Below are 14,866 nucleotides of genomic sequence, written 5' to 3'. Positions count from 1 at the left end.
CACATCTAATGAATGCACGCTAGTGGGGGATATCGATGGGCTACGAAGGGAAGAATCTGCGCGATCCGAAACAAAAGGGCAGGCAGTCTTCCTTACGCCATTAAATGTGTAACTCCTCGGTACTATTTGCATAGCAACGCGTCGAATGATCTCTCGGTGTCTATCGTTATTTGTTAGTTGTTACCAGTTGTCTGTTAAGTGTAATTGTTAACTGTTAATTGTTAACTCTGATTGTTGATTAGTTCTAAATAAACTATTGTTCGTTAAAAACACCAAGAGTAGTTCCTTACACACCTATCACCATACCACCTCAAATTCTATAGCTCTCCTTAAAAAGAAAATAGTTGTAACACTCGACAGTAAACATTCCAACGGTCTCCGTCCCATAGCTCGCCACTTGCAGACCCTATTCTTCGAGTAAGATGATTGCCAGATGTCAATGCGTTTCTGCAGTACATGTGCAGCTTTCCCTCGAGGGCGGCTAGCATCTTTTTTAATCACCGATATGGAGATTGACCAATTAGCAGTAACGTCAATATCCCTCACCTTCCGAACGAAGGCTTTCCTCGATGAATCCGAGGATCTCGTGTCCTTAGACACACTTCATGTAGTTTTCCTGTGTGGCATCATCGGGACGGAAAGTCATTCTCTCTTGCGATCTCATCGGCGAAAAGAGTAACGCCTTACTATTAGTGAATATTAACAAAGAGTCCGGCTTAGATTTTGTAAGCACGTACATCTATCATCCCGTTGACCGCGGATTCGTTATCGAACCTAAGGCCATTGTCACTAGTGTCGCGAGTGCCTAATTGCCATGGTTGATTGTCAAGTCTGTAGTATCCATACTTGTGTTAATAAACCGTACCTTTGTTATACCATAACGATGGCTAATTCCAATGAAGATTTATCAAACGCCCACAACCCTATTCCCGACGCTACCCCGACATATATGATATATATATATGTTGAGTTCACATTATGATTAGGGTTAGGAGCGTGTAACGAATCTTCGCTCAAATTAGACATTGTTGTTATACAAGGGAGATAATATGTATTGGTACAAGTATGGTTAATACAGAATTCGACAAGTAACCGCGGTGATCGGACACTCGAGATATTAATAACAATTTTCCTAGATTCGATAACGAATCCACGGTCAACGGGATAACAAAATTTGTTTTCTTCCAAAGCATAAGTTGTAGACAACTTGCTTGTCTACGGTACAAGTATCACTCAACTAACTCTTTGTTAGAACGTAGAGTATTCACTGACCGTGAAGACACTATGTAATTCGCTAATGAGACCTGACGAGAGAATGACTTTTCGTCACGATGATGCTGCAGAGGAAAACTATGATGGGGTGTGTATAAGGACACGAGATCATCGGATTCGTCAAGGAAAGCCTTCGTTCGAAAAGTGAGGGAAATGGACGTTGCTGTTAATTGGTTAATTTCTATGTTGGTGGTTAAAGAAGGATGCTAACCACCCTTGAGAGAGAGTTGCTAGGAAGCGTCGTACGTGAGAAAAGCAGACTTCCCCTATCTTCCCGTAGTAGGTGATAGATTGAGGGGCTGCTAAAACTAAGACTATTTATCAGTTTGAAGAAGCTTAGCTAAATAAATCCTAAGATTTGTAGCGGGTCCTTAGGCTAGCTGGAAATATACTATGAAGATATATCGACATCTGGCAATCATCTTGTCCGAAGAATGAGGTCTCTGTGTAGTGAGCCACAGCACAGAAGCCGTTGGAGGGTTTATTGTCGCGTACCGCTACAACTATAGTTTTTTAAGGAGAGCGATACGATTACTCCATATCTCTGTTAGGTAAAACGTTCATCCCGTGACTGCAGCTACGTTTAGCGATTGGTTGTGTCACTTCGAGTCACAAGTTCATTGTCACAAATCTCGGGTAAACATGTGGCGGATCGGTATCAATAGGACGCCGACAGGTCGAGGTATCAACGCGGCGCAACACCTCCCGGGCGATCCGCGGGTACCAACCGCCAACACCAGAGGGCTACGACGACAACGAGTCTGTCTATCTCGCTAGCGGTCGAATATACGGGCGAATGATACAAATACCGCACCTAGCGAGACACCCTCTACGTCTAAGGCAGGGACTACCGGGCATAGCTTTACTGACGAGTCCACCGGTAGTCCCGGGACGAAACGCAAAACTCTCTTTTCATCCGCCACGAACAGAATCGGATTAAATCGTAAACAATTACTTAAGTACGGCTTATGATAAGAATCTAGACTAAAGTATTGGGGTTTTCCCAAGGATTCCAAAGAAAAGGCCCCGATGTCCTTTCATCTCCGATATACACAACATATATATGTCGGAGCGGACATTAGAATTAGGGTTAGGGGCGTGAAACGAATCTTCGTTTGGGTTACACGTTGTCGTTATGCAATAGAGAAGACATTGACTAGTGCAAATACGATTATTATAGAGCCGGACAAGTAACCGTGGTAGTTAGGCACTCGAGAAACTAATGACAATGATCCTAGGTTCAATAACGAATCCGCTGTCGACGGGATGATAGATGAACGTACTCACAAAATCTAAGTCGGATGCGTGATATTCACTGGTCGTAAAGGGTTACTCCTTTCATCAGTGAGATCGCGAACGAGAATGCCTTTCCCGTCCCGATGATGCCACAGAGGGAAACTATAATGGGGTGTGTCTAAGGATACGAGATCATCGGATTCGTCGAGAAAAGCCTTCGTTCAGAAAGTAAGGGAAATTGGCGTTGCTGCTAATTGGTCAATCTCCATACCGGTGGTTAGAAAAAGATGCTAGCCGCCCTCGAGGGAAAGTTGCTAGTGGGAGACCGCGCTCGTTGAAAAATATGTCTCCCCTATCTTCCCGTAGTTGAGACAAAGACTGTTTGTCTGTTTGAAGGACTTTAGTTAACTAAACCTTAAGATTTATAACGGGCCCTCGGGCTAGCCGAACATGTACTGCGGAGACGCATCGACATCTGGCAATCATCTTACTCGAAGAATAGGGTCTGCGTGTGGCGAGCCACGGGACAGAAACCGTTGGAATGTTTACTGTCGCGTGTCGCCACGAATATTTCCTTTAAGGAGAGCTATAGAATTACTCCATACCTTTGCTAGGCAAAGGCCTCGAGCCCAAGCTCATTATCACAACTCTCGAACAATTACAATCGGATTGAATAACTACAATTGTTCAATTACAGACTCCGGTGTTCTTTCATCTCCGACATATATAATAGTATAACTGTACCCGTATACATATATAATATATTGTATATCAACTTTATGTATTAACTTATTATTAATTTTTAATATTATATATCAATATTTATTATTAGGTATATGTTCTTATGCGCAATCGTGTTTAAGTATATCATACATAAACTTAAACGTAAGATTTCGCAACAAGATACGCTACTATTCAGTCAACTTCGTCAATATATAACAAAAGAGTTATAAATATACAGAGCAAAGAAGGAAAGAAAGAAATATAGGATATAATAATAATTACTGCTATTTATTAGTCATTAAAATATGTTAGAAATTAAATAATCATAAACGTTTTTATGCTGCCGCAACCTTTGACATTTTCAGGTATATTCCATCAGCGGGTTGGAGAAGGAACAATTGCCTCTTCTCAGGTTTATATACTTTGCGAGTCTTCTCACATACTTCGACCTTGAATTTAGACACGATGGTGACCATTCCTACATGCAATTGTTTCATTGCCAATCGTATGCCTGAAAGAAATATTATTTGACATTGTTATTAAGATATTTGATATTATTATTATTAAGATCATTTGAAAATTATTGATTTCAAAATTCATAATTTAGGAACATTTTATTAGTTTTTTTATAAGAACGCTTCTTACCACTGCAGTGTCTTGGACCATCTCCAAATGGTAAGTGAGCCATTGCATGTCTGGTCTTAATATTTTCATCGGAAAATCTATCAGGATCGAACACTTCCGGATTTGGATAGATTTCTGGGTCTTTTTGAATTGCATAAACAGGTAGGAAGATTTGTTGACCCTTTGGTACGGTGACTTTTGTTCCTGAGAATGTGTAGGTTTCCATCGCTGTTCTTGACAGCCATTGGATTACTGGATACTTTCTTAAAGTTTCTATTAATAAATATACAATAGTTAGGTATATTGAATACGCTTGGCTGTAAAAGATAATAATTTTTCAATTTTAGTTAGTAACTGGAAATTAAGAATTAAAAATTACGCATCAATGCATTGAAAATAATTTCAAATGAATAGTAATAGACCCCGTCATGAAATAACGTTTTAATGAAAACTGTAAGAATTACATATACCTAGTAGGCACGCATTTAGATATTTCATTTCGCATATTCCGTCATAAGTGATCTCCCCATTATATTTCTTTAAGACACTTTGGATTTCCTCTCGGAGTTTGTCTTGAACTGTTTGGTTCCATGCAAGTTCGTACAAAGCGTTGCTGATCGTCAATGAGGAATTTCCGAAACCAGCAAGGAAGAAAAGCTGAGCCTGAGATGCCAGAAACAAACTATCCGCTTCTGTAAATAATATATTATAGTGACTGTATTTATTTGATGAATTTATTTACAATAATGAAACAGGAAAGTACGACTATTTAGAGTTATTTCTTAATGTAGTAATGTAATACAACTAAAACAACTAAATTGGTACAACTAATCAATTTGCAATTCACAACTCACTACAATCGACAACTCGCAACTAACTAACTTTCCCCACCGAGTCATCCATTTATCACAGTTTTCACACTCCCATCACATGCACATGTTCCGCAGCCGTCCATGACCAACGATAGTCACGTACGCCTTTCCCAAGTTCTTTTTTTTGTGCATACAATTTGTCCAGCAAATTTAGTAAATTTTTCTAACACTTTATTACTATATAACACGTGGATGGCTATCCCCAGCGGGATACCATTTTACAGTTTGTCAATTATATTTCTTTAACAAGATCGGTGAGATGTTTTGTCCTTAGCCTTCTTTTGATATGGGTTTTGCACGTTTTAGCAGCCAGCTGGTTTGGATGTGTTGTCGTTCTTTCCTTGTATTTTCTTGCGTACTTGCCGATTTTTTTTTAACCGTTGGTATTTTCAAGTCCTTGCGTATATCCTCGTTTCTAACATACCATGGGGCGTTGACTATTGTTCTGAATAACTTCGATTGTAGCGAGTTTATTTATGTGGTAACTTATATGGGTCTTAGAGTAAGGACAAGTGATGATGTTTTATTTAGAGTTAAGTTTAGTTTAATAGGCGATACTCAATATAAAACCCGATTACAATATCGTCGTACGTCTTATTATCATACTCGACTCTCAACTTCCAGATTCATACTCTCCGGCTCCTCCACTTACACTCTCTGATTTCTCAACTCACACTCTGGCTGTTCTAGCAACCCTTTGTCTTTTCTTAGGCCCACCACGCACGTGTTCCGCAGACGCTCGTTGTCAGGGTCACGTAGGCCATTTCTACAAAACTATACAATTGAAAAGACCGACGACACATTGATGGACCTGACGGCGCCTCGGCTCTCGCGACATTGTTCATGGTGAGCTTCATGTTTCTTAGGCCAACAGGCATTCGACAAAGTATGGCACGAAGGGCTACTATACAAACTTAAAAAAATTCCTACCACACACCTACTACTCCACCCTAAAGTCCTACCTAACCAATAGACAATTCATGGTCAATACTTAGACACCACTTCCACAACATTTCCAATAGAATCTGGCATGGCAGTGTCCTCGGACCCCTGCTGTTCTCCATCTACACTGCCGATTTACCAATATCAACAGAGATAACAATAGCAACATTTGCTGACGACACAGCGCTATTAGCTTCTCACGCAGACCCGATAATTGCTTCATCCACTCTCCAGCGATGTCTCGACTCAATGGAAAAGTGGTTTCATAAATGGGGCTTCAAAATTAACGAAAGGAAATCCTCACATGTAACCTTCACGCTCCGAAAACAAACCTGCCCCCAGGTCACTATCAACAATGCAACAGTTCCTAGCAGGGACTCAGTCCGATACCTGGGCATGACCCTGGACAGGAGGCTAACTTGGAAAAAACATATTTCAGATAAAACGAAGCAACTCAAGGACAAACTCAAGAAATTCTATTGGCTCACAGGCCGACGCTCCAACCTAAGCACACAGAACAAAATTAGCCTCTACAAGACCGTAATAAAACCTGTCTGGACCTACGAAATCCAACTACGGGGAACAGCAAGTAACTCCAACATTGAAATACTTCAACGTTTCCAATCGAAAACGCTAAGATCCCTAATCGACACACCTTGGTATGTTACCAACGAAACAATTCACCGCGACCTCAAGATACCCACCAACCAAAATAGAGGCAATGCAAGCTAAAATTCTTAGAACAATAGTAAACGCACCATGGTACATTAGAAACGAGGACATTCGGAAAGACCTGGGAATACCAACGGTCAAGGAAGAGATTAGCAGATGTGCAAGAAGGTACAGAGAAAAAATAGCAACGCACCCGAACCGGCTGGCAGCGGAAACGGTCGACACATCAAGCATAAAAAGAAGATTAAAAAGGAAACACCCAACAGATCTCACAAAGGACATAACCTAACAAACAAACACTCGCCTCACTAAAGAAATAAAATAATCAAATTCGAAGATGGTATCTCACTGGGGGTAGCCATTCACATATTACTTACCAATTAAGTTAGAAAAATTTACCAAATGACCAGCTGGACAAATTGTAAAGTATAAATTAAATAATAAAAAAAACTGGATGAATATTTTGTCTAACAAAGGTATCGAGTAATAGTATAGCTCTTCTTAAAAAGAAATAGTTGTAGCGGCACTCGACAGTAAACATTACAACGGTTTCTGTCCCGTAGCTCGCCATACGCAGACTCTATTCTCCGGGTAAGATGATGACCAAATGTCGATGCATCTCCACATTACATGTGCAGCTAGCCTGAGGAGCCGCTATCAATCTTAGGATTTAGTTAACTAAAGTCCTTCAAACAGACAAACAGTCTTTGTCCCAACTACGGGAAGATAGGGGAAGTCTGCTTTTCTCACGAACGATGCTTCCCGCCAGCAACTTTCCCTCAAGGGCGGCTAGCATCCTTTTCTAACCACAAACATGGAAATTGACCAACTAGCAGTAACGCCAATTTCCCTCACTTTCCGGACGAAGGCTTTCCTCGACGAATCCGATGATCTCGTGTCCTTATACACACTCCATCATAGTTTTCCTCTGCAGCATCATCGCGACGGAAAGTCATTCTCTCGTGAGGTCGTATTAGCGAGTTACTTAGCGTCTTTGCGCTCGGTGGATATTCCACGTTTTAACAAAGAGTTAGTTTAGTAATACTTGCACCGTAGCCAAGCAAGTTGAGTACGACTTGGGTTTTGGAAGAAAGCGCATTCTGTTATCCCATTAAACGCGGTTTCGTTATTGAACCTAGGATCATTGTCATTAGCTCCTCAAGTATCTAATTACCACGGTTACTTGTCAAATTCTGTAATAATCAGATTGGTGCTAGTCAATGTCTTCTCTATTTCATAATAACAACGTGTAATCCAAATGAAGATTCGTTTCACGCCCCTAACCCTAATCATAATGTGAATCCGACAAATATATTTCGCATCTTCTTTCTCTTCCTCCCTCTCTCTCTCTCTCTCTCTCTCTCTTTCTCTCTTTCAGTTTTTCTTCTTCTTATAATTAATATTATAATATACTAATTCTAAACAATAATATATGAAAGATTATCAAAATTTAAAACTTAGTTTTTATTATATAATCTTCAGGTACTTCAAGTCATACTAGCACATAATAAAAAATCAGTGTCTCATTTACTCTATACTTTACCAAATTTGTATGGATTCTGCATAAATAATTATGTACATATTTGCAAACTTGTTTAAAAGCATTTAAACTTTTATCGAAGATGAAGACAAAAATACAATTTTTTATACAAAAACAATTTTAATCTTTTTTCTTACCTTTAAGGTTAATTTTCTCAGGGTGTTGTCTCAAATCTGCCAAAATATCGATAACATCTTTTGTGTGAACATTATTCTGAATTCTGTAATCCATAGCTTCTCTGGTGGCTGTTTCGAAGAAATTAATAACATCATGATCAGTGAAGAAGCGACCAAAAATTCTGAATAGGAATGGATATTCCCTCAATCTATCCGTGAGAAATTGTCCGGTGTTTGCTGCAAGAGCTCTCTTTCCCATTTTACGAAACTGACAGTTCTCATCCGTTATAGCATTCGTTTGAATACTAAACGCGCAAGCAGCGATCACGTCAATGGTGAATTTCGCGGCAGTATCACGAAATTCAATCGGCTCGCCCTTTTCTGCTAATTTCTCTAGGTACTTGTCATAAGTGTTCGCACAGTCTGTCATCAAGTGGAACATTTCCTTTAGCTTTCCTGTCGAGAAGAAGGGTGAAAGTTTGATTCTTAGTGGTCTCCATCTTTCTGCTTCCAGCCTGAAGATTTGCTCAGATAATGGTTCGACCTGTAAAATTATAAGAATTTTACCTGTTTGTTATATGTGGTATGAAAGATAAGCCGGAAACAATTTTAATACAATTATACCTATATAATTAGGTTATAGTTAATATAAATAAATATATTATTATACGACTACTCAGCGGCTACAATGCGGGTACCACAGGTTTTTTTTTATTTAATTATTTACATTCACAATTTGTCCAGTTTGGACATTTGGTAGAATTTTTTAGCTGTTTGATTATCATGTGGGTAGCTACCCCCAGCGGGATACCATCTTCGTGTTTGTTGGGTTGTATCCTTTGTGAGGTCTGCTGGGTGTTTCCTTTTCAGTCCTCTATCCATGTTTGAGGTGTTGATCGTTTCCATAGCTAGCTGATTTGGGCGTGTTCCTATTCTTTCTTTATATTTTCCTGCGTGTCTTCTAATTTCCTCTTTGACCGTTGGTATTCCCAGGTCCGTATATCCTCGTTTCTAACGTACCATGGGGCGTTTATTATTCTTCTAAGAATTTTAGCTTGTACTGTCTCTATTTTGTTTATATGGCTCATTGCTGCTGTCCCCCATAGTGGTATTCCGTACGTCCAGATTGGTTTTATGATCGTTCTGTATATTTTTAATTTATTTTCTATGCTTAATTTGGATTTTCGACTTGTTAGCCTATGCATTTGTCCCCTTGTTGTCTGTATTTTGTCTATTATTGATTTAGTATGCTGTTTCCATGTGAGTTGTGTTTCTAGGTGGAGTCCTAGGTCAAATGACTTGCCTTGTTTGCGGTATGTGCGTGCCATTCAGTAGGATGTTTGTTGGTGTCTGTTTTCGCAGTGTGAATGTAATATGGTTGCATTTATCGGGGTTTGCTTTTATTTGTTTATCTTGCAGCTATTTTTCTATTTTTGTGATATGTTCTTGTAGTAATTTGACTGCTGTTTCTGGGTTAGTGTGCCTGACTAGTCGTCCGCGAATGTCAGTATTTTGCTATTGGTAGTTGTTGGTATGTTGGCCGTGTATAATGTGTATAGTATTGGTCCTAAGACTCTTCCTTGCGGAACCCCTGCCTTGATGTCTTTGACTTCAGAGTATGTGTCCTTGATTTTTATTACGAAGGTTCTGCTGCTTAAGTAATGTTTTATTAATTGGTATATTTGCTCCGGGAATTGTTTCCTGATTGTTTGTAGTAGGCTTTCGTGGTTTATTTTGTCAAATGCTTTCTCAATGTCCATAAAGAGGGCTGTACAGTATTGTTTGTTTTCTAGTGATAGTATTATTTCGTTGACTAGCCTGTGCATTTGCTCTATTGTGGAGTGTTTATTCCTGAATCCAAATTGATGGTCCGGTATTAGTTTTTCTTTTTCTATTGTTGGTTTTAGGCGGTTATATATTATTTTTTCTAGTAATTTGGAAAACGCAGGTAATAATGATATTGGCCTGTAGGATGCAGTTAGATGTGGATTTTTGTTTGGTTTGGGTAACATTATGATCTGTGCTATTTTCCATAGTGCAGGTAAGTACTGTATTCTTAGAATTGCGTTGAATATTATCGTTGTTAGTCTTATTGCCTTTGAGGGAAGGTTTTTTAAGATTTTTCCATTGATCAAGTCAAATCCTGGTGCTTTACTTGTCTTTGTTGCCTTAATTAAGTTTGTAACTTCTTGCGCTGTTGTGCTGAGTATGGTGCAGCATTTATCAGTTGTGTTGCTGGCATTTTCCACTTCTTCATTTGTTTGCCATCTGGGGATGCTGTTATTAATTTCGTACGGTGAAAATATATTTTGTAGGTGCTTCGAAAATTCTTCTGCCTGCTCTTCGTTGCTTCTGGCCCATGTGTTGTCCATTTTTCTGATTGCTGGGATTGATTTTATTGTTTTCTTAACTTTGTTAGTGACTTTCCATAGGGAGTAGTTGGTATTCTCATGCGCGGATAGTGATTCGATGAATTTTGAGAATTCGTTATTATGATGTTCCCTTATTTTATTCGTTAATTCCTTTGTAAGTTTATTTAGGTTTTTCTTGTTTTCTCGTGTTCTCTGCCTTTGCCATTGAAGCACTGTTTTACACGTCCGTTTAGCTCGGCTGCTCGAACAGAACTCGGTACCATAAGTAACGCGATTACGACAAGAATTAAAATGATTCTGGTATAATCGGACATTCCCATTTGATACTATAAATTATAAAAAATTATAGGTTGAATCAAAATCAAAATTAAAGGTAAGTCTTCGTTAATTTTTGCTAACAATAAGAAGCATTTTGTACTTTTATAGATTTTGCACTTTTGTAAATAAACGATAAAATGTACCTATTATGGTTAAAGAAGATACTCTTACATAAGATATTGATATTTAGTTGATGTTATGTAATAGACGAACCAACATCATAACAATGTCGCAATTGATAAATTTCGTATAAGTAGATATGTCCGGTTCGTCGTTATTACAAGAATTTCAACAAACGCACATATACAAAGTTTAATATCTACAAAGATACAGACTAGTATCTAATAAGGTCCAAAAACCTTGAGTTGTTGATAGCTTGAATTTAGATTATTTAATTTAGATTACGATAGATTAATGAATGTTTTGACAAAAATAATTATTTGCATTAAAATTTTAAGTAATTTCATTATACAACTTTGATATAAGTGTAGTAATTGTTTTAAATGTCAAATAGTGGTTTCAATTATAGTACCTAACTGCTTCCGATTTCTGGGTACATGTACTTGGATAATACTTTTTTACTATAAAGTAATAATATTACAATATATATAAATGCTAATACGAATAATTGTTAAAAATAATGTATAACACCAATGATTTGTTAAAAATAATATAGTGAATGTGTATTCATTTGTAAATACTGAATTCTAAATTCAGTGGTGGGAAATTTTTTCTCTTTGAAGCTACTATTTAATTTACGTATCTTTGCACATTACGTATGCAAAAGTTGTTTATTCGTATCGTTAATATGAACAAACACATCATTTGTTTTCACTTATTCATCATTTCGTAGCAAAACATAATAATAAATATGTGGAATTTACAATTTATAACAAGCTAATATATCTAACAAATAAAGATTCGCTTAAAAACAGAATGTAAAAAATCATTATAGTCGCATTTCTGACTATAAGGTAGGGAATTTGCAATCAACGGGTCATAACAGATAAAGTATAATCACACGTAAAAAAAAATATTGAACTTTGTATCTTATTTACCAATAGCTTATTTTTAAAAATAATGATGTATTTCAATTTGTGTGGAAAATTTTATTTCATTTCGTTCTAATTTAAAACAACGTGAACGCCAACTCATTCAAGCTGTGAATAAATGGCTCACACAATAATAGCTGCAGGTGTTATAGCAATTGAACGTGATTTCTATCAATACAAGTATTGCGAAGCGTAATAAATACCAATAAATATAAGAATAAAATACCTCAATATTTTAGCTAATAAAGCCAATCAACTTTGGCAAATAACACGGAATAAAAGTACAGTTACGCTATGAAACTTCACATATCGAATTTATGATTTCCTTGCCTGTCCATAGGCTATTATTATGTAATTCAGCTCATATCTTAGTCTCTATTTTTCATATGACTTAGAGCGATTGCAAGAAATAAGACCGGAAAAATTGAACAAAACATTGAAACAATAAAAGTTTCAAATACGGTTTTAATATTCCGAACTTTTGTCTTACTTTGGTTTGTTTTTCCAAAATTTGTTTCACTAGCTATCAAACATACTGTATATTTGACTATTTTTATTTGTTCATTCTGGAACTTCTAACAAAATTTATTTAATAGCTACAACAGCTTTATTAGAATGAGCAATTTTCCAATAAACCCAATTATAATATAGCACGTAAAATTTCAATTACTTCATAAGATGTATATATCAATTATCATAATAATAATAAAATTAATGATTTGTTTCAGTAAAACATAAAATGTTAATACATATACCTCTCGTACGGCGCCATGCGTTCTTTGAGCAAACTTGTTAAAATCTTTAATAAGAACATCCTTGATCAAATCCAGATCTCTTAATACTAACAGCGGTTCGTGACCTCCGTAGACTCCAACCATCGGTTCATCTCTAAATTCATTGTAGGCTTTTTGGAAACAGTCCGTAGTCGAATCCTTTCCCAGAAGCACATCCTTGAAATTACCCAAAAATGGAAGAGGCTTTGGTCCTTTGACACCACGTTTTCGCCAGTAGTTTAACTTTATCATAGAATAGTAATAAAGCAGGACGAATACAGTGACAATAAATCCAATCGTCTCTATCATTAGCCAAGACATGATGATTTTGTTAAATTCTAATTTTTATCAAGTTGGAAGAAATTTTGCACAAGCACAAAGTCGATTCCCGAAAGGAATCTACAAAATTAACTTTTTCCCAGTTAGTATGCTTTCTTTGATGCTTCACTGTCCCGATCTATTCGACGAAGTCCCGAAGAATGTAGATATGCTAATATAATTTGCGTCTTAAATACACCCAAATGTCGAAGTTTATCGAAATGTACGATATGCCTGTCTAAAGATGTATTCTGAATTTCGATAGCGCTGCGCCGCGTCGTAAAAACGTTTCAGAATCTTTCTGGGTTCACGAACCTCGCTATGTTGTCGCGTAACAATACTTGCTATATTATATGCAGAAACGCGACAAAACAGACAATGTAATTGATAACGTGATCGAAATCGAGTTGCATTCTTTATGCAGATCTTGAAACGTCGAATCTGTAACGTCAATTTATATCAGAGGCCGGATGTGTGCGGGTTTCACCCCGTATCCTCAGTCACTTAAACTTTTTAAGTTTATTATTTCTGTGTTATCTGTTTATGGGTGGTCCTTGAAACAGCCCTTAGGTTGTTATACGTCCTTACTAATTACGGGGAAAGCAGGGAGTTTCCTAATGAGAAAAATCCAATACTTGACTAACGAAAAAGCTGGTTTTTCCCATAAACAATATTACCTACTAGCCACGTTGGTAGGAGGCTTTCTCCTCCTATCTTCATTTATTAACATGACTTATAACCAATTGACATCGTGGATCGTTACCCTCACTTTTCCTAACGGAAGGTGCGAACAGCGAATCCGCGTTGTTAATTAAAAAGGGCACACCCACACCGAGCTTTCCTCCGTAATGAGACGAGAACACCTGAGAGAAATAGAAAAAACCATCGAACAGTGAACATCTCTCCGATCAGTGTATGATAAACTTGTGCTAGAAAATAAAGACAGTAGTTGTGTTACGACTCAGCTACTTTATTTCATCAACCTACCCTTAAATTTACGTGACAATACGCTAAGCACAATACCACTGATTTCTGTTATATATGTATAGGTATACATAATTGCTAATATTATAATTATGTATTTTTATTATAATCGTCGATTAAAAAGAAAACATCTAACGAAGATCACTGGCTGTGAGTAATTTTATAGCTAAATATGTAATTGTTACAAATACCTATACCGTTACATTTTAATATTTTATAATCTGTATTGTCATTTTTTGCATATGTTATATGTGTTATATATATATGTCGGAGATGAGAGGAAAACCGGAGCCTTCCCTTTGCAACTTTGGGAAAAGTCCTTTAATGCTTTAGCTTAGATTTTATCATAGCTGTAATCAAGCAATTGTTGTCATTCCATCTGATTGTAATTGTTCGAGATTTGTGATAGCGAAATTGGGTTCGAGGTGACAACTGGTCGCCGAACGTAGCCACGGTCACGGGATAAACGTTTTGCCTGACGAAGGTGTGGAGCGGTTGTATGGTTCTCCCTAGATATGTGGTTGTGGCGTACACGGCCTCAAGAACGGGCCTGGCCACATGGGATTGTACTTTGGAGGTGTCGATATAATGGGGCATACGTTGTATTAATAATCAAATTCCAGACAGAAACTGCCTAGCAACGGCGTTTGGAAATTTCAACGAGTATACATCAAACTTTTGGCAGAAACTGCCTAGCAACGACGATTGGAACCTTCTCGATGCTTCCAACGAGCATATAACAAACAAATGCAATCGTACAGCGAGAAAAATTTCCATCAGATATGATTCGTGTATCGCCTTGGAGAGTGACACATCGAGCAGTATACCGAGCGTCTCAGCAATCGTATTTTTATGCCTAAAATTATTCTCAAAATATATCCACTTTTCATCGCCAGTCACAATTCGGTGGAGAAATGACTTTCTTTTGTATCTGGCGAGCAGCATTTCGCAAGTGGTTTTTCGGTTTTCTTGCTGTCTTTCATTCAGTTCATGTGGAACCCATTTTCCCACCTTCTGGATCTTTCCCATGGCTTTCAAACGTATGGAGACGG

At 37.6% G+C, this 14,866-nt stretch overlaps 1 protein-coding gene across 1 annotated transcript; it reads right to left on the bottom strand.

Annotated features, from left to right (window-relative positions):
* Positions 1-3,493: 3,493 nt before the first annotated feature.
* Positions 3,494-12,980, bottom strand: LOC117158201 (cytochrome P450 6B1). Its single transcript, XM_033336854.2, has 5 exons — positions 12,495-12,980; positions 8,019-8,541; positions 4,326-4,547; positions 3,877-4,128; positions 3,494-3,742 (listed from the first exon to the last, which is right to left on the bottom strand). Exons 1-5 carry the CDS (start codon positions 12,831-12,833, stop codon positions 3,567-3,569), a joined length of 1,512 nt encoding a protein of 503 aa, XP_033192745.1. The 5' UTR covers positions 12,834-12,980; the 3' UTR covers positions 3,494-3,566.
* Positions 12,981-14,866: the final 1,886 nt, after the last annotated feature.

This window comes from Bombus vancouverensis, chromosome 14 (assembly GCF_051014615.1).
Source record: "Bombus vancouverensis nearcticus chromosome 14, iyBomVanc1_principal, whole genome shotgun sequence".
Taxonomy (NCBI): Eukaryota; Metazoa; Arthropoda; class Insecta; order Hymenoptera; family Apidae; genus Bombus; species Bombus vancouverensis.
The sequence above is the reverse complement of the archived record's forward strand: the minus strand, read 5'-3'. Positions and strand labels throughout refer to the sequence as shown.

What these genes read in the sequence shown, in the direction of transcription:
- LOC117158201 (XM_033336854.2), bottom strand. Translation starts at nt 12,833, where the DNA reads ATGTCTTGGCTAATGATAGAGACGATTGGATTTATTGTCACTGTATTC. An exon ending in CGCATGGCGCCGTACGAGAG is followed by an intron (nt 8,542 to 12,494) that starts GTATATGTATTA and finishes ATAATTTTACAG; the next exon opens with GTCGAACCATTATCTGAGCA. An exon ending in TGGTCCAAGACACTGCAGTG is followed by an intron (nt 3,743 to 3,876) that starts GTAAGAAGCGTT and finishes TATTTCTTTCAG; the next exon opens with GCATACGATTGGCAATGAAA.